The 20,126-nt window shown below is 44.6% G+C and overlaps 1 protein-coding gene across 4 annotated transcripts in view; it reads left to right on the top strand.

Annotated features, from left to right (window-relative positions):
• SRGAP1 (SLIT-ROBO Rho GTPase activating protein 1) overlaps positions 1–20,126 on the top strand; it is a 242,346-nt gene that overhangs the window by 123,618 nt on the left and 98,602 nt on the right. For all 4 annotated transcript variants that reach the window (XM_039502442.1, XM_039502423.1, XM_039502449.1 and 1 more), the window contains exon 3: positions 9,195–9,357. In XM_039502442.1, the coding sequence (XP_039358376.1) occupies positions 9,195–9,357 (163 nt within the window). The remainder of the gene's footprint in view (positions 1–9,194; positions 9,358–20,126) is intronic.

The following is a 20,126-nucleotide window of genomic DNA, read 5'->3' as shown; positions in this document are numbered from 1 at the left end:
TGTAATAAATAGAATTTACTTTACATTGTCCCCATATCTTCAATGTGCCACATATTTTTGTAGTGACAAAAATAACTTCGGTTGTATAAATTGTCAAGGACAAAGCTGCAGGTTTTACAACTGGGTAATGCCAGTTGAGGCTTTTACATAGGGGAAAGGATGTAACTTCTTTCCCTTCTACTCTTGGGAAGCACCAAAATTAAAAGTTATGGGATGTCTTGACCACCTACTTCCCCTCCCCCAGCAACCCTTGACAGCAGCCTGACTTATAAATTGTTCTCTAGATGGTTTCCTAGTTAACACTCCATTGAGATGAATGGGACATTTCATCACGTTCAGAACTGTTTGCAGACTCTCACACCCAGCACTTAACTTTCCTGACATGAACCAAATGTATTCTTCGCAACTAGAAATGGTATGGCCTGAATATTCTAGGTTCATAAGATGAAATCCTGGTCCCACTGAAGTGAATGGCAACGCTTCCATTGAATGTCAATGGAGCCAGAATTTCACGCATATATTTTAAGGCTAAGGACCACAATGATAACCTAGTAAGAGCTCCATCATAATACAGGCCATAAGATTTCAGTGCAGTAGTAATTTCTGCATCAAGACGAGAAGCTCAGTACACCTTCTTGAGCTTACACTATGATATCCCCAGCAAGCCAGTTTGCCTAATGGCCAGTGCCTGTGCTTTGCTTTCTCCCTGAGGGCTATAAACAACAGTATAATGTTGCCAGTTACAACTTACCCCACAGCTCTTTCTAAGCAAGCACCTTTATTCTGAAGGTAAAAGCATTACAGAGAAAACCTATTAAAAACAATTAAACACACAAAATATGCCAGGAGTCTTATGGGGTCCTGTTAGATCAAAGTTTTTCCAACCCATTGGCAAGGGTTGGCGTCCCCCTTCGGCAGAAAGTTCTGTCCATTTGCTGGATCAGAAAGAGGGCCCTGTGTCAGTTCAAGCTCTTCCTTTTATACCAAAAGCCCTTTCTTTGTCGTCATGTCTCTGGAAAAGCCAGCCTGAAGCAGTGTATGAAAACCATTCTGGGGTGGGGGTGGTACCTCTCTAGAGTTGTTCAGTCTCAGTGACTTGCCTTAGTCACCCTCCACTGTTTTTAGTTCCTGTAGTACCTGTGGTAACATCCCCTATGGAATAGAACACAATTACACATAAACCATTCATAGATTAACACTATATGGTCCCTAAAGATTTTGCACTTTGACAGTGAATACCAAGGAAAGTGGTGGATTTTCCCTTTCTTGATGTCTTCAAATCAAGACTAGATGCCTTTCTGGAAGATGTGCTTTATTCAAACAAAAATTATTGCACTGAGTTCAGAGATCATTCTATGAAATTCTAAAGCGTGGGTAATACAGGAGGTTAGAGTAGATTCATAGTAGCAAATATTCCCAATGGCAAGAGACTAGAACACTAGATGGGGAGGGCTCTGAGTTACTACAGAGAATTCTTTCCCAGGTATCTGGCTTGTGGGTCTTGCCCATATGCTCAGGATCTAACTGATCACCATATTTGAGGTCGGGAAGGAATTTTTCCCCTAGTTCAGATTGGCAGAGACCTGGGGGGGCGGGGGGGAGTGGAGGGTTCACCCTCCTCTGCAGCATGAGGCACAGGTCACTTGCAGGTTTAAATTAGTATAAATGGTGGATTCTCTGTAACTTGAAGTCTTTAAACCATGATTTGAGGACTTCAGTAACTCAGCCAGAGGTTATGGGTCTATTACAGGAGTGGGTGGGTGAGGTTCAATGGCCTGCAATGTGCAGGAGGTCCCTTCTGGCCTTTAAGGCTATGCACCTAGAGATTCCAAGACCAGAAGAGACCATTGTGATCATCTAGTCTGACCTTCTGTATAACACAGGCCATAGAATGGTCCCAAAATAATTCCTAGGTTGGCTGTGGAGCCCCCTGGAGTGGCACCTTTATGGTGGTGTATATAGGTCCCTGCCGACCTGCCACCTGCTTAGTTCCTTCTTACCGCCAATGACGGTCATTGGAGCAACTGGTTTCTTGCTTTAGCAAGTGCTTCCTAGCGGTTTTCCCTGCATATAGTTGTTATCCTTCATGATCTTAGTTAGTCAGTTAGTTCATTAGTATGTTTAAATTGGGGGGTTCCCCCTCAATATTTTTCCCAGTCACTGGGGCATGCTGCAGCCTCAGGAGTTCAAGCCATGTGATAGGTATGGTAAGCCTATGCCCAGAGGGATCCGCATGCCGCTTGTCTGAAGTGCCTGGAAGAGGGTCATTCGTAAGACTGGTGCACCATCTGCAGAGGCTTCAAGCCTCTGAGGGAGAGAGACTATCACCTCAAGCTCCTCTTGATGGAGTCTGCTCTCCGGCCCAACCGGCTCAAGAGCTGGCACTGGCAGCCTCAGGGCACAGCACCGGCCTCAGTGCAGGATACCTCAGCACCGAGGAAGGGCTCATATAAGGAGCATCAGGACCTTTCCCCTGCGTGGAAGGCTGGCTCATCAGTGCAGTACCGATCACAGTCCCCAGTGTCACATAAGAAAAAGAAGGCAGAACAGGGCCACTCTCCTGCCAAGAAGAGTGGACAGGACTCTAGTGTGGCGCGTCCCACATTGGGACACCAGAAGGCTGGTCCATCGGTCCCGGCACCGTCAACTCCAGCCTCCAGGGGAGGTCCGTTGAGTCTGGTGTTGGTGGACTCTCCGGTCTGGGAAGTGTTGGAGGAGGACCTAGACCTCCTCTCCACACCAGGCACTTTTGAGGCTGCATGGAATTTAATTGCCTTGAGGGCACAGTCCCCAGCCTCCTATTCCTGTGCACTGGCTCAGGTGCAGGCGGTACAAGCCCTGGCTGCTGCACCACTTTTGGCACCGTCTGCGGCACCATTGACGGCACCAATGACGGCACTGATGGCAGCACCTCCTATGTGCCTATGATGTGGTGCCATTCCCCGTAGATACGGTAACGCTTCCCAGCACCGTCGGGATCCGCCCCTCCCTAATTGGGCTCGGACTATTCATCGGAGTCAAAGGTGGAGTTGTACATGTCCCAACGCAGCCAGTACCAGTAGAGATCCTGGCACCGGTCTCGGCACCGTAGGGTGGAGGAACACTCGGGTCCAATAGTGTCCTGACCTCCCCAGTGGCAGGGACCAGTACAATGGTCCTTTTGGACACCTTGGGCCTACCACCAGGCCCAGGGCATGGTTTCAGGGCAGCATCGGTGGTCTCTGTTGCCCATGCCCCTCCTTTTGTGACATCCGTTGCCCCTGATCAGTCCAGGGCTCCCGAGGACCCACCATAGAGTTCAAACTCCGGGCCTCCCCAATTGAGTGCATGGTCAGAGATGCCTATGCTGGCGGCTCCCTGCACAAGTAGCAGTGATGATGGATGTCCCTGAGCAAGTCACCAGGGAACCAGAGGGGCAGGAAGACCATGTCCCATCTCAAGCCTCATCTTCTTCCTCGCCGGGCAAGGCAGTGGCAGGCACTACCATGTCCCTTCCGGTGATGGACATGAAAGCCCACCAGGACCTCCTTAGGGGAGGGTAGCCTAGAACCTCAACATGACGACTAAGGAGGTGGTGGAAGACTCGGACCCCGTGGTGGACATACTCACCACAGAGGGTCCCTCCAAAGTGGCACTGCCACTTATAAAAACCATTCAGAACACCATGAAGGTACTCTGGCAAACCCCAGCCACTATACCACTTTGTCCCTCAGAAGGGGTACGAGCACCTCTTCATCCACCCCAACCCGGGGCCTTGGTAGTGAACTCAGAAAACCACAAAGAGCAGCATGGGCAGCCGGGGCCCTTCCCTAAGAAGCTGGACCTCTTCAGTCAAAAGGTGCACTCAAGTGGAGGGCTCCAGCTTCGAATTTCCAACCAGCAGGCAGTGCTTAGCCGCTATGCGTACAACTCGTGGAACGCCCTCTCTAAATTTCAGGAACTGCTTCCGTCTGAATCCCCTCAAGAATTCACTGCAGTCCTGGAAGAGGGCAGGGTGGTGGCTAGAACCTCCCTTCAGGCTGCTCAGGACTCCACCAACTCGATGGTGCAAACCCTGGTCATGGGCATCACAATGAGGCATAGCTCATGGCTACAGGTCTTGGGACTCCCGGCGGAGGTCTAGAATACCATACAGAACCTCCCATTTGACTGTGAGGGGCTGTTCGCTGACAAGACAGACTCAAGACTGCACAGTCTCAAGGACTCGCAAGCAACCGTCGAGTCTCTGGGAATTCACACACCAGCACCACAGAGAAAACCCTCCAGACCCCAGACCCCCTCATGGTTCTATCCAGGTCCCCCCAGGCAGGACTATAATTGAAGGAGGGGCAAAAACAACAGGAGGCATCCCCGCAGTCCTCCTCTGGCCAGAGTCACGGCTCCTCCAAGCAGCCCCCCAGCTCTACGCCAAACTTTTTAAGGTGCACCTGGGGACAGAGCACTGGCCCAAATCCCGGATCCTTGCCCTCCCTTTGTGAATTGTCTGTCCCACTTCTGCCGTGCCTGGGCCCAGATTACTTCAGATTGCTGGATCCTGAGCACCATAGGGGTGGGATATTCTATCCAATTCTGTGCCGTCCCACCTGCCTTCCCTGTCCCTCTTCAGGGACCCCTCTCACAAGCAACTCCTGCTACAGGAGACGCAATTGCTCATCGCTTTGAGGGTAATAGAGGAGGTTCCTCAGGAGTTCATGGGCAAGGGGTTCTACTCCCAATATTTTCTCATCCCCAAGGCCAAGGGTGGTCTCAGGCCTATCCTGGATCTGCGAAACCTCAACACATTCATAAGAAAGCTGAAGTTTTGTATGGTCTCTCTGGCCACCATCATTCCTTCCCTGGATCTGGGGGACTGGTACACAACCCTCAACTTGAAGGACACGTACTTTCATATATTGATTATTCCAGCACACAGGAGATTCCTGAGATTCGTAGTCAGCAGCCTGCACTATCAGTTCACTGTACTACTGTTCAGACTTTCAGTGGCCCTGCACATGTTCACAAAGTGCATGGCAGTCATGGCAGCCTTCCTGCACAAATGCCGGGAGCCAGTTGCCCAGGTATGAGAAGACATCAAGGGCAATTCCTGAGTGCAAGTGCTGGAGCTTTTGGCCCTGGCACAAATCACTTTCAGTAGGCTGGGACTCATTCTGAATGTGCCCAATTATATACTGGTCAAAACCAGAAGATAGAGTTCATCGAGGCTCTCCTGGGCTCCTCAGGCCAGAGCCTCCCTACCCGAGTCCCGGTTCCAAAGCATCAATGGCATCAGCAGCAGCCTCCACTGGTTCCCAACTACCATGGCCAGAACTGCATGAAGCCTCTGGGGCATATGGTGGCCTGCACGTATGTAGTGCAGCATGCCAGGTTGTGCCTTCACCCTCTTCAGGCTTGGTTTGCAAGGGTATACAGACCCAGCCAGGACTCTCTGGACAGACTGGTTACCCTTCCGCCAAAGATTCTCAAATCCCTCAGCTGATGGCTACAAACTCAGGTGATCTGTGCCCCTTCGCCAAACCTCAGCCTTCACCATCGCTGGTCACAGACACATCGGAGATGGGCTGGGGAGCGCACCTGGGCAGTATCAGAACACAAGGCATGTGGTCACAGCCAGAACTATGGCTGCATATCAACTTCAGGGAGCTGAGACCAGTTCGCCTGGCTTGCCAGACATTCCGGGCCCATCTTCAGGGCAAATGTGTCTCAGTACTGACGGACAACACCACAGCAATGTTCTATATAAACAAACAGGGTGGTGCTCACTTCTCTCCCCTGTGCCAGGAAGCTGTCTGACTGTGGGACTTCTAGTCGCACACTGCATCCAGCTACAGGCCTCATATCTGCCAGGAGCACAGAACGAACTAGTGGACCACCTCAGCCACTCGTTCAACACGCATGAGTGGTCGCTCAGAGTGGATATTCCTTTTACCATCTTCCAGAGGTGGGGCTATTCCCAAGTGGACCTGTTTGTGATGTGGAGCAACAGAAAGTGTCAGCTCTTCTGCTCCTTTCAGGACCACAGCCAGGGCTCTATAGTGGACGCCTTTCACCTACTGTGGACAAGTCACCTGCTGTATGTGTTCCTGCCCTTTCCCCTCATACACAAGGTCCTCCTCAAGATCCGGCAGGATGGGGCTTCAGTGATCCTCATCGCACCACTGTGGCCCCGACAGCATTGGTTCACCAGACTACTGAACCTATCAGTGGACAGGCCAGTGGCCCTTCCTTTGCTCCTGGACCTTGTCTCACAGGATCATGGCCAACTACAACACGCCAACCTGGAGTCCCTCCACCTCATGGCATGAAAACTCCATGGCTGAACCAGCTTGAACTGCAATGCTCGGACTCTGTTAGGGAAGTTCTGTTGGGGAACAGGAAGCGCTCCACTCGCACAACATACCTGGCGAAGTGGAAGCATTTCTCCATTTGGTCCCTCCCTGCAAAAGCCTCTATTGCCCTTGTGCTAGATTACCTCTTGTACCTGAAGCAACAGGGGTTGGCAATATCATCTATTAAGCTGCATCTGGCGACCATCTCGGCCTTCCACCTGTTGTGGCAGGCAGGTCAGTCTTTAGCAATCCCATGGTGGGCCGGTTTCTTAAGGTCTTGGATAGACTTTATCCCCAGGTAAGGCAGCCCGTTCCTCAGTGGGATCTTAACTTGCTCCTTCCCAGACTCATGGATCCCCCTTTAGAGCCCCTGGCAACCTGCCCCTTATCCCACCTTTCCTGGAAGGTGGCCTTTCTGGTGGCCATAACCTCGACCAGAAGGGTCTCTAAGCTCAGAGCACACTGACTTCCAAGCCCCACTACTCAGTCTTTTACAAGGACAAGGTGCAGCTATGCCCTCACCCATTGTTGTTACACAATTTTACGTTAACCAGGACATATTTCTACTAGTATTCTTTCCTAAATCTCATGCCAGCAACAAAGAGCGAGCACTCCATTCCCTGGACGTCAGGCGTGTCCATGCCTTCTATATTCAACGCACAAAGCTGTTTCGTAAGTCACCACAGCTTTTTATTGCAATTGCTAAGAGGATGAAAGGGCTTCCCATCTTATCCCAGTGCATCTCATCATGGATCATGTCCTCCATCAGAACGTGCTATGACCTGGCTGAGAGCCCAGCCCTGGCGTTGATGGCGCACTGCACAAGAGCACAGGCCTCTTCCACTGCATTGCTCGCACAAGTCCCCATTCAGGACATATGCAAGGCAGCAACATGGTTTTCCATCAACACCTTCATGTCATACTATGCCATCACTCAACAGGTGAGGGATGATGCAGCCTTTGGCAGGGCATTACTGCAATCAGCAACTCAATGAACTCTGACCCCTTCTCCATGGAAACTGCTTGGGAATTACCTACTACGAACCTTTGTAAATTGTTCCAGTGGTTTAAAATGTATGCCTTATTTCTAATCTGAATTTGTCTAGTTTCAACTTCCAGACACTGGATCATGTTATACCTTTCTCTGCTAGTTTGAAGGGCACATTATTAAATATTTGTTCCCCATGTAGATACTTATCGATTGTAATCAAGTTACACTTAACCATCTCTTTGTTAAACTAAATAGATTGGGCTTTAAGGCAGTTTTTCTAATCCCTTAATCATTCTCATGGCTTTTCTCTGAACCCTCTCCAATTTATTAACATCCTTCTTGAATTGTGGGCGCCAGAACTAGACACAATCTTCCAGCTGCTGTTGCACCAGTGCCAAATAGATAAAATAACCTCTCTACTCCTACTTGAAATTCCCCTGTTTATGCACCCCAGGATAATGTTTGTTACACTTGGAGCTCATATTCAGCTGATTATCCACCAGGCTCACAAAACCTTTTTCAAAGTCAGTGTTTCCCAAGATAGAGTCCCCCATCTTATAAGAATGGCCTACATTCTTTGTTCCTGGAGGTATAGATTTACATTTAGAAATATTAAAAAACACATTGTTTGCTTGCGCCCAGGTTACCAAAACATCCAGATTGTTCTGAATCAGTGACTTGTTCTCTATTTATCACTCCCACAATTTTTGTGTCAACTAGGTGATCTAATGGTCCCTACTGGCCTTAAAATCTATGAAATATATTCTACACGGTTTTAATACACTCCTGGTGCACAGAGGGAGAAGTTAAAGAAAAATGCTGCTGCTCAAGCTTGGCAGGTAACACTGAAACTGAGATATCAGAGTCCACCACAAGGACTGTTTGCAAGATTTATTTTAACTAATACTTTATACTAGATGTTAATGGTGGGGGGGAAGCCTGAAATCTCAAAAATGTATTTTTTAGGTCATTAAGTAAATAATGACTGAACTAACTTAAATTATTTATTTTGGCATTTTTAATAAAAGGTTAGATAAACTATACGTGATTTAAGTACACAGACTGGAGTGGAAAGAGTCTGTAATGGAAACACAAAGATGCTGAACTACTGAAAAATGACCCTGTCATATCACTGGCCCTCTACTATATAACTGTAATTGACAACGTTACATGAATATTAGTGATCAAATGGAACTTATGAATGCGGATCAGAGTTAGGAGTCATTATGTACTGTTACAGACATTTTTAAAACTATCAAAATTAAATTCATTACAGTGAACAGTATTTTGATAGACGCACACCTATGATTTCTTTCTTGTAAAGTATTTGGACTATGCTTACTGGGCAAGATTTTCAGTGCTAAGAGAAATAATTGGTACAACTCTTTTGCAATGGCCTGTATAGATTCTGAATGTTTATAGTTCATCTGTGAGCAACTGCAAACTTTGTGTCAAGTTTTTGGTATTTGCAGAGAGATTGTAATGATATGAATTCTTTAGTTTTTCTATTTGTGCCTCATGCGGCTTGTAAAACATGCCTTAAAATACTATCTAAAGCTTGACTAACCAAATATATTCCAAGAATGGATTGACTGACTGTTCAGAAACAGATTTAGGTCCAAATCCATCTTTCTTTATTCACAAGAGTAACCCTGTTGACTTCTGTGGGACTACTTGCATGAATAAAGGGAGCAGGGCTTGACTTCTAGCATTTATCCTGGCAGATTTATGTGCATTCTTTCTTTACAGAGATCAGTTCTTTAATTTAATTAAATTTAAAATGTTGGGTTCATGTTTATGTATATCTGGTGGAGGGTGGGTGTGGCAGGGAGATTATTTCTGGTATGTTAATTATGTAACATATGTATACTCTTTAGGAAAGACCAGAATCTCTTATCTCCAGTGAATTGTTGGTACTTACTCCTTAACCAAGTGAGAAGAGAAAGCAAAGACCATGCAACTTTGAGCGATATCTATCTGAACAACGTTATCATGCGCTTCATGCAGATAAGTGAGGATTCCACCAGAATGTTCAAAAAGGTAATATATATCATGTTGAATTTTAGTTACCATTGAAAGGCAAGTGTCTAAGAGGTAGAATTTTAAGGGAAGATTCAGCAGTGTAGTAACATAATCTGCTTTAGCATATTAATAGATTTTTCATGGCATTTTTCACAGGGAAAATTCTTACTACAATTCTTACTATCTGATGGTGATCTCAGGAACTGAAGTGCTTTAAATTCAGGAGGTGAGGAAGAAGCCCTGTTCTTTGCTCAAAAGTGTATTGCGTAGTCAGGCAGGAAGGAAAAACCTAGAAGTGACAAAAGAATGTTGTTGTATTATTTGCAGAAATGCTGTATGGCCATGGTGGTTCTTCATGTACATGCAGCTGTGTATTCCACTTAGGTGTGTGGGCGCCGAACTCATAGGAGCCAGATAATTTTGCCTAACAGTACTTGTAAAGGGGCAGTGCTTGTGCCTCATGGCTTAGTTTCTTCTTATCACCAGTGGCTGGAGTTGGAGTTCTGTGTTGTTTTCACCCCACAATCCCTCTATTTCCAAGTGACTTTTCTAGTTGTATTGAGTTAATTAATACTCTTAGTACTGTATTAGTGTTAAAGTATTTCCCTGATGATGCCCTCAGCAGGGTTTAAACATTGTCCGTCGTGTGGGGGACTGGTCCCCAACAATAATCCCCACACACACGGTGCTTACCATGCTGAGGGGAAGCCCACATCAAGGAACAGTGTTGGATTTGCAGATTGTTCTCCAAACAAATTCAGGTGGCGAGCGATCTTTGTCTAAGCAGCACCTGCTTGAACAGGCCGTTCAGCCTGCTTTGGCACTGAGGTCCTCATCAGATCAGAGGTCGGCCTCAGGTTCTGAGAGCACTGCCATTCCATGCTCTGGAACTGGTGCCTCTCCAAAGACATGGAGGAGTCATTCCCTGTTGAGTGCGCCGAGGAAAAAGCCACTCCAGGTGGCATGGTGTTTCATCTGCCTCCTCCAGAAGAAGCATGTATCAGCCTGGTGTGAATGCCAGCACACGGGATGGAGTAGGTCTCATCAATCATTCCCTGATACCAGGCAGTGAGGTCAGAGACCCCCTTACCATTGACTCCAGTTTCAGCACTGGGGCTTCCATTGAGTCTGGTGCCAACAAGGGTGATGCAGCACCATCTGTTTCTGCGCCAACGGACCTCCTCTGCTTTCATGTTCCAACCTCTCCCTTGGTCCAGGACTTTGCCAGTGCTGCATCATTTATAGCCCCATTTTCTGAGCAGGCCACTGAACCTGTGGGTCTGTTGGCACCATACCTCAGTGTTACCCGTACACAGTCAGTGGAAGCAGGGCTGAGGCTAGGCTCGACCTCTTCAGTACCAGGAATTTTTTAGCACCCCTGCTGTCAGCTTCATTTTCATCCCAAGACAATTCTGTGGTGCTCGACTCTTCCTCTCCTTCAGTACCACAGAATTTTAAGGAGCACTAGAACCTTTTGTGGTGCGTTGCTGCTTCTTGGGTATTCAAGCAGAGTTCCTGGAGGAGAACACCCATGCGTTGTTGGATATCCTACAATTGTCTGCCCTGGGAGAGATGCCCTCCCTATTAACAATGCACTCCTAGAGCTTGCTAAGATTCTCTGGAGTATGCTGGCTTCGGTACCACCTATAGCAAAGCACATGGAAAACCGCTACCTCCTTCCAGTGCGGGTATTTGAGGGTTTTTACTCCCATCCAGCCCCAAATTCCTTGGTCATAACAACAGTGAACAATAGAGCTTGGCAAGGCAGATTTATGTCCACTCCCAAGAATAAGGACGGTAAATTAATGGACCTGATGGGTAGGAAGATTCACACCTCCTCCTCCCTTGCAGATGCGGATTGACAACTAGAAGGCATTGGTGTCCAAGTACAAGTTTGTCAATTGGACAGCTATGTCTAAGTTTGCAGGTTTTCTGATTTTCTTGTGTTGTCAGTTCAGCTTTCCATACCCTTTCCTCTTCATCCCAACCTACTCAGACAGACTCCAGTCACACCTTGCATCCCATGCTCAGTTCACTGTATCTCACGGAATGGCTCCATCATGGCTGAATGAGAAGGAAATGCGGTGTTTGGTGGCTGTTCAACAAGTCCTACTCAACAGTACAAAGCCCTCTACCTGAATGGCCTATTCAGTGAAATGGAAGTGGTTTTTATTATGGTTGTTGGCCTCTGGAATTCAACCGACGCTGGCTTCTATTCAAGACATTTTGCAGTATTTGCTGCACCTTCAATCGTTGGGCCTTGCGCGTAACTCATTGACAGTACAACTGGCAGTGACATCAGCATTTCATCTCTCCATTCAGGGAATATCAGTCTTTTCCAGTGCCATGGTAACAAGATTATTAAAAGGGCTTCTTCATCTCCGTCCTCTGGTCCGAGAACTGGTTCCTCTGTGGGACCTTAACATGGTCCTAGTGGCTTTAATGGGACCTCCGTTCAAGCCCCTGGCATCTTGTCCCTTTCTGCTTTTGTGTCAGAAGACTGCATTCCTGGTAGTGATAACATCCTCAAGGGAGGGTCTGTGAGTTGCATGCTCTGATAGCAGACCTCCTTATACACAATGCTTCAAGGACAAAGTGACAATGACCACACCCACTTTTTTTGTCTAAAGTGGTTTCTCAGTTTCATTTGACCCATGCAATAACTGTGTTCTTTTCTAAGCCACATTAATCTCTGGAAGAGCAGCATCTTCATACACTTCATACACTAGATGACACTAGAGGTCAGGTCTAGCCTTCTATCTGGACAGGACTAAAGTGTTTCGTGTTTACCTGGCCTGTTTGCATCATATGCAGATTGTATGAAGGGACAAGCAGTCTCTTCACAGTTGATCTCTAAATGGATAACATCCTGTATTAAGACTGCATAAGAAATAGCTTTGGCTACACCTCCTCAGTAAGTGCAAGCTTGTTCTACGGGAGTGCAAGTAACATCAATAGCGTTTCTCAGTGACATTTGCAGGGCTGTTGTGTGGTCATCCATACATACATTTATGGACCATTATACCATTAACTCATCTTCCAGGGCTGATGCAAGTTTTGGTAGGGCAGTCCTGCAATCCTTGCTTAGGTAGATTCCAAGCCCCGCTTCCTGGGGGGATGCTGCTTGTGAGTCATCTAATTGGAATACACGGCTGCATCTACTCGAAGAAGAAACAACAACAGGATTGGAGTCTACTCTCTGGGCATTCAGTGTGAAGGAACTGAGGGGGATTGGGGTGGCGCCATCTCAAATAGGCAAGGGAGGGGCTATTGCCATGAGGCGTGAATGCTGCCCCTTTATGGGTATGGCTAGGCAAAATTCTCCAGCTCTGGTGTTCTGGGCTGTACACACTTAAATGGAATACACATCTGTATCACATCTCATCTCAAAGAACCCCAGTTACAGTAAGTAACCATGTCTTCTCTGCCTTGAGAGTGTCTCTGGTTCAAGTAGAAGGGTCTTGGGTTCCAAGAATTAAGCTTGTGATCAGTTTGTCACAAAGGTGATGCCTGGAGATAGGGAAGTAGCCATGTGCTATGCTTCCCATAGAAGACTCCCTCCCCCATATTTAATTTTTGTTTAGTTACATAGTTATTGGGATTTCACTGAAACTTCTTTGTAAAAGTTTTACAGGTGTTTTGTTTAAAAGATTAATAGCTTCATGATAAATACATAGTGCAGCTTCCTCTCTGGATAAGAAAGGACAGTAAGGCAGCCTCAGTTTGATGCTTGTGAGTGGAGTCTTTAGCTATCATCAATAGTGTGTTCTACAATAAAACAATGTAAATGCATGATCATCAGTTACTGTGTGATTCTGTAGGCATTGATCCTGGGTATTACAAAAATGAGTTCCAAAAGAATTAAGGTTAAAGGTATACAGTCACCGATTGAATGATGGTGTTTCCTACTGGCATTCAGGATGCATGATTTCTGGTTCCAGAAGAGGCTTTCATTTGACACAGTCCTGAAAGTTCCTGTTTCACTGGACAAAGGGAGGCTGTAAATGGGGATGGATGCAGCTGGACCCAAGAGCTACTTAGAGAATGTAGAAGAAGAATGAGGAGGAAAGGGGGGTAAAAACAATTTCATGTAATATGATGATGTGCAATAAAACCTGTGGTAGAAATAAAACTAAACTAAAATTAATTGCTTTATCACTCTTCCAATATCTTGATGACAGAATGTTCTGTCAGATGCATGAATCTGTTGTACACAAACCACTATTTTTGCTAATATGGAAGATATACAGATGTTGAACAACTAATCAGGAAAGCATTTTTAATCCGTTCCAGCAAATAATATATATGCTTACCTCTCATTGACTTCAATGGGAATGCCATAAGTAGAAGGGTTTCAGTAATGGGCCCATTGTTACAAACACAGGTGGATCAATTTAAAGAATTAAGACTCAAATTTCATAAGAGGAAATTTCTGAGCTTTTCATAAATATTGATATCTGAAGCTAACACTGGAGCCTAATCTACACTAAAACCCTCCTAGAGCAAACACAGCTTATATGTGCCAATATAAGTGCATCTATACTAGGGCTTTTGCGAGCATAGAAATGTTACCAAAAATCACACCCCTAATTGACATTGCCACAGGAGCAAAAATTATAGTGCAGACCTGACCTTTATCATTTAATATTTTTCTTTTTCAGAAACATTTACAGAGAAGTTCTGCTGCTAAATAATTTGAAGATTTTAGTGTTTACTTGCTGTGTCTAAAAATTAAATTAACTGACTGTGAATCAAGTCTACTTAAGCAGTAGTTTTTGCTGAAAAGGTTACTGCTGGCTTGTAGCAATCACCTTGATTATTTAAACACCCTAACACCAGCTTCTGTGTTGCAATTTTGAGGATGACAAAAAATGGCATGTATAATTGAGATATCCCTCTGGAATCAGGGTGTATTTTTGGATGCTGAATGGTCCATAAATCATTAACCCTGACCTAGTTTTAAAGATACTTTGACTACCTCTTTTATTATAGATAATTATGCTGATTCACCATACTCACTGGGCTTTCCTGCCTCTCTTCACTACCTCTCAAGCAAAACAACCGCCCAATCTTTGTATGCTGTTCTCCTTACAGCCACAAGTAAACTCCATATTGAACTAAATTTTTTCTTGTTTGCTCAGAAATTCTTCATTTATTAATCTTTTGATGCGTCCTTAATCTTCCCTAGTAGTTTGATACTTATCATACAAGTAAAGTGTGCATGTTTAGTAGAAAGAACACCAGAAGATGAACACAATAGTTCCAAAATGAAATTGCTGATATCAATCAATATCTGTGGGACAGACTTTTTGTTCTGCAATATAAACCACAAGTCTTCCCTGGATAGGAGGCACTTCTTACTTACAATAAAAGTATATCGTGTAGTTGTAGCCATGTCAGTCCCAGGATATTAGATAGATAGAGAGATAAGGTGAGTGAACTAATGTCTTTTATTGGACCAATTCGTAGTACCTTTTCCAGACTTGAAGAAGAGCTCTGTGTGGCTCGAAAGTTTGGCTCTCTCACCAACAGAAGTTGGTCCAATAAAAGATATTACCTCCCCCACCTTGCCTGTCTTGTAATACAAGGAAACACAGCAATTAGGCTGCATATTTAAAGATATATCTTGATAACAGGTCATGCTTTAACTAAATAACTTGTATAATACAAGTATCAGGGAGCAGCCGTGTTAGTCTGTATTCACAAAAACAACGAGGTGTCCGGTGGCACCTTAAAGACTAACGGATTTATTTGGGTATGAGCTTTCGGGGGTAAAAAACCCACTTCTTCAGATGCATGGAGTGAAAATTACACATGCAGGCATTATTATTCTGGCACATGAAGAGAAGGGAGTTACCCAACAAGTGGAGAACCAGTGTTGACAGGGCCAATTCAATCAAGGTGGATGTAGTCCATTCCCAATAATTGAGGAGGAGGTGTCAATGCCAGGAGAGGAAAAGTTGCTTTTGTAGTGAGCCAGCCACTCCCAGTCCCTATTCAAGCCCACATTAATGGTGTTAAATTTGCAAATGAATTTTATTTCTGCAGTTTCTCTTTGAAGTCTGTTTTTGGAGGTTTTTTGTTCAAGTATGGCTACTTTTAAATCTGTTATAGAATGTCCAGGGAGATTAAAGTGTTCTCCTACTGGCTTTTGTATGTTATTATTCCTGGTGTCCAATTTGTGTCCATTTGTTCTTTTACGTAGAGACTGTCCAGTTTGGCCAATGTACATGACAGATGGGCATTGCTGGCACATGATGGCATATATCACATTGGTAGATGTAAAAAAACAGGAGTACTTGTGGCACCTTAAAGACTAACAAATTTATTTAAGCATGAGCTTTCGTGAGCTACTGGAAATACAGTGCTATAGGGCCACAGCTTTGCCACTGTAGCGTTTTAAATATACACACAGCCTTTATTTATTAGTGGAGATTCTGCTGCAGCTTCCCCCTTAGACAAAACAGTAATGGTTACTAGAATAATTGTGTCCCATAATGTGTATTATGGGAAGTGCAGCGTCTTCCAGGCACACTGACATAATTTTTTTTCTCAGACTGTTATTTCCAGGAACTGATTCCACTGCAGATTATCTCTTTTTTGTCTGGTATCATCTTGTATGTTTCTGCCACTTTTTTCTCAACAGTGAGGTCAAAAGCAGCATTTTTTTTTCCTGTACTTAGTTTTTTCTCAGAAGGAAAAAGGAAAATACAAGTAGATGTGCAGGTGAATAAGTCCCTGATGGTGTGGCTGATGTGGTTGGGTCCTCTGATGGTGTCACTAGAGTAGATATGAGGACAGAGTAGGCAACAAGATTTGTTAAAGGGATTGGTTCCTGGGGTAATGTTTCTGTGGTGTGGTGTGTAGTTGCTGGTGAGTATCTGCTTCAGGTTGGGGGCCTGTGTGTAAGTGAGGACTGGCCTGCCTCATTGCCTATTCTGTCCCCATATCTACTCTAGCGACACCATTAGAGGACCCAGCCACTTCAGCTTTTAGTTTACTCTTAATGCACCTTATTTTCCTGTTAAATCCTCAGATGTGTTTATTTGGTAAGGGAGACTGAAAATAAGCATATAATCTTTTCCCAGTTTAATTAAAGTAAGTCCTTCTTTTATTCATGCTTTTACCGCAGTTGCACAATTAATTCTGTGACACTGACACACCTAAAAAAACCTATAGATAAAGAGAGCTGGAATAATTAGGTTAATCTGTCTTTGGGCCTTGGTCTGGCTCCTTGATTTCAAAGCCTTCTCTGTCTAGGCTGCAGCCATTGGTTTGTGTGTCTTGTTTCTAAGCAGAAGTTCCTACAGGTAGGCACCGATTAGTGCTTAAGGTACACTGACGTCTATTCGTTTTTCAGCAGCAATATCAGGCAGTGACATGATTTTAATGTCCTTTTAGATCATAGAAAGCTCCAGGAGGTTTTACCTTATTAATTATAATCTTTCAGTTTAAGTGCTATAGAGATGCTCACATGCATCTGACGAAGTGGGTATTCACCCACGAAAGCTCATGCTCCAATACGTCTGTTAGTCTATAAGGTGCCACAGGACTCTTTGCTGCTTTTATAGAGATACCCAGTTATAGCATTTTGTGCCCAAAGTTACAAGAGCATATTACTTGAAGTCTTTGGGCCCATGAGCCTCGCTTCTTTGTCAAGAGAAAAATTAGGACAGTCCTAGAGAACAGAAAGAAATAAATCAAGAGAAGTAAAAGATGGAAAACTCCTGAGGAGGTTTAACCAATATATGTGGCTTGGAAATGTTCAGTTGTGTACATAGCTTATGGTATGTTGCATATTTGTTTGGTATAATGAGATGACAAACAGTACTAATCAGGATCATATGGAGACAGCCTGTGTTTGAACTTGAACAAATGGTCCTTGTAAAAGGAACAGAACTATTTTTTCAGCAGAGAATGTCATGTCCTGGAGGTCTTTCCTTGATTGCTTAGGCTTTATATTCCTCTTTCATAACAAGAGACATCAAGCAGATGTCCATGGGCAAGTCTCCAGGCCGCAATGGCATTCTACCTGAAGTGTACTAATGTGGAGGTGCCATATGAGAAGCTATAAAAACAAATACACCTACAAATCAAGTCAATACTAGCTGAACACTGATCTGTTGAAGCAACAGGAGAGAAGAATCCATCCATAACAAGAGATAAGAACTCAGGCCTTTAATGTTAGAAGCCCTGGTCCCAGAGAGCTCTGCTTATCCTATATCCAGATTTAATACACAAGAACATTTAAATTAAACCTTCTCCACGGAGGTTTGCCACCCTCCTTATTCAGTCTTAGGGCTGGTATACACTGAAACGTTACATTGCTATAGCTACATCTCTCAGGTGTGTGAAAAATCCACACCCCTGAGAGACGTAATTAAGCCAACCCAACCCCCAGTGTAGACAGCACTAGGTCAAAAGAAGAATTCTTCTTGACATAGCTAATGCCTCTCAGGAAGGTGGATTACCTATATCAATGGGAGAACCCCTTCTTTTGCTGTAGTGAATATCTACACTGAAGTGCACATAGACTTTAAGGTCAGAAGGGATCATCGTGATCATCTAATCTGACCTTCTACACATTCCAGGCCATCCACCCACTCCTGAAATAGATTCCTAACCTCTGGCTGAGTTACCAAAGTCCTCAAATCATGATTTAAAGACTTCAAGTTACAGAGAATTCACCATTTACACTAGTTTAAACCTACAAGTGACCCAGGCCCCATGCTGCGGAGGAAGGTGAAAACCCCCCAGGATCTCTGCCAATTTGACCCAGGGGAAAATTTCTTCCCAACCTCAAATATGGCAACCAGCTAGACCCTGAGCATGTGAGCAACACCCACCAGGCAGATCCCTGGGAAAGAATTCTCTGTAGTAACTCAGAGCCTGCCCCTTCTAATGGCCTGTGTCGAGTCGTTGGGGATTTTTGCTACTGGCATTTGCCGATTGGCCATTTGCCATTGTAGGCAGTCCCATCATACCATTCCTTCCAAAAACTTATCAAGCTCAGTCTTGAAACCAGTTAGATTTTTGCCCCCACTGCTCCCCTTGGAAAACTGTTCCAGAACTTCACACCTCTGATGGTTAGAAATTTTCACCTAATTTCAAGCCTAAACTTGTTGATGGCCAATTTATATCCATTTGTTCTTGGGTCCACATTGGTGCTTAATTTAACTAACTCCTCTCTCCCCCTTGTATTTATTCCTCTGATGTATTTAGAGAGAGCAACCATATCTCTCTTCAGTCTTCTTTTGGTTAGGCCTAACTAGCCAACCTCTTTCTTCTCTCATAAGATAGGTTTTCCATTCCTCAGATCATTCTAGTAGCCCTTCTCTGCACCTCTTCCCATTTGAATTCATCTTTCTTAAGCAGGAGAGACCAGAATTGCACACACTATTCCAGATGAGGTCTCACCAGTGCCTTGTACGATAGTACTGACACTTCCCTGTCTCTACTGGAAATACAGTGCTATAGGGCCACAGCTTTGCCACTGTAGCGTTTTAAGTATACACACAGCCTTAATTTATTAGTGGAGATTCTGCTGCAGCTTCCCCCTTAGACAAAACAGTAATGGTTACTAGAATAATTGTGTCCCATAATGTGTATTATGGGAAGTGCAGCGTCTTCCAGGCACACTGACATAATTTTTTTCTCAGACTGTTATTTCCAGGAACTGATTCCACTGCAGATTATCTCTTTTTTGTCTGGTATCATCTTGTATGTTTCTGCCACTTTTTCTCAACAGTGAGGTCAAAAGCAGCATTTTTTTTTCCTGTACTTAGTTTTTTCTCAGAAGGAAAAAGGGAAGGGAAATTCAGGAGACCTCTTTAAAAAGCCTCAAGACCCAAAATGCCTGAAAAGTACAACATAAGGAAATATTTCAAGAGGAAACTCTGGAAATGATACTTGTAAAGTCAAGGGATGATCAAGCATCAGTAAACTTATTTGCACATTTCTATGGGGGGACTTATTTGTGGGGGAGGAGACATCCTGTTCCAAAAGTAGTAAGTCCTCATTATGAAACTGATCTTTTTTTTCCTGTGTAGGTTTTCAGGGTCAAAATTCGGTTAGTTTAATCTAATTCAGTATTTCCAACTCTCACTATTTGATCATGACTCTAGTAATTTTGGGAGGTGTTGTTTATCTGTCTCATGAAAACATGATGAAAGACTGCCAACTCCTGAATTTTACCTTCTTCAAAATGGCCACTGTCGTCTTTTTACTGTCAATGGGTCTGTTATGAGCTGGGTGAAAACCTGTTATGGATTTGAACTAAAACCATATTCACCCTGATCTGTGAACATGCCCTTCACTGAAGATAGCTGAAGAAAATACTTAGAGGAGGCACACCTAAAACAAGTCCAGATGGAATCTGCCCAGAAACTAGCACGAGGTGGGCAGAGGGTTCCACTGGGTATTGTGACCAAGTGTGGGAGGGGAGGTGGGAGACGCACACAAACTAGGAACAGACAGCTCAGCTAGAGGGGCAGGACAAGAGTGAATAGCAAAAAAAAGCCAAGCACAGCTTGAGTACAATGTGACCATGGAAAAAGAGAGAGAATTTCCGAGTTTGTTGGCTGAACAGGCTTGGGGCTCTAAGCTAACAAACTGCTCCTTTTTGTTCTTGGTTTCTCATGCATTTGGAGAAGCAGGACTTTGTACATTCTTGTAAATAAACAAGATTGCATAAAAGAAAATATCAGACTCCATCAATTTCTACTTCTAACTGGCACATCTCCAGGGCCCCAGAATTTGACTTGTTGAAAAGAGGAACAGGTCTGAAG

The sequence above is a fragment of the Mauremys reevesii genome, linkage group 1, assembly GCF_016161935.1.
Source record: "Mauremys reevesii isolate NIE-2019 linkage group 1, ASM1616193v1, whole genome shotgun sequence".
Taxonomy (NCBI): domain Eukaryota; kingdom Metazoa; phylum Chordata; order Testudines; family Geoemydidae; genus Mauremys; species Mauremys reevesii.
The sequence above is the reverse complement of the archived record's forward strand: the minus strand, read 5'-3'. Positions and strand labels throughout refer to the sequence as shown.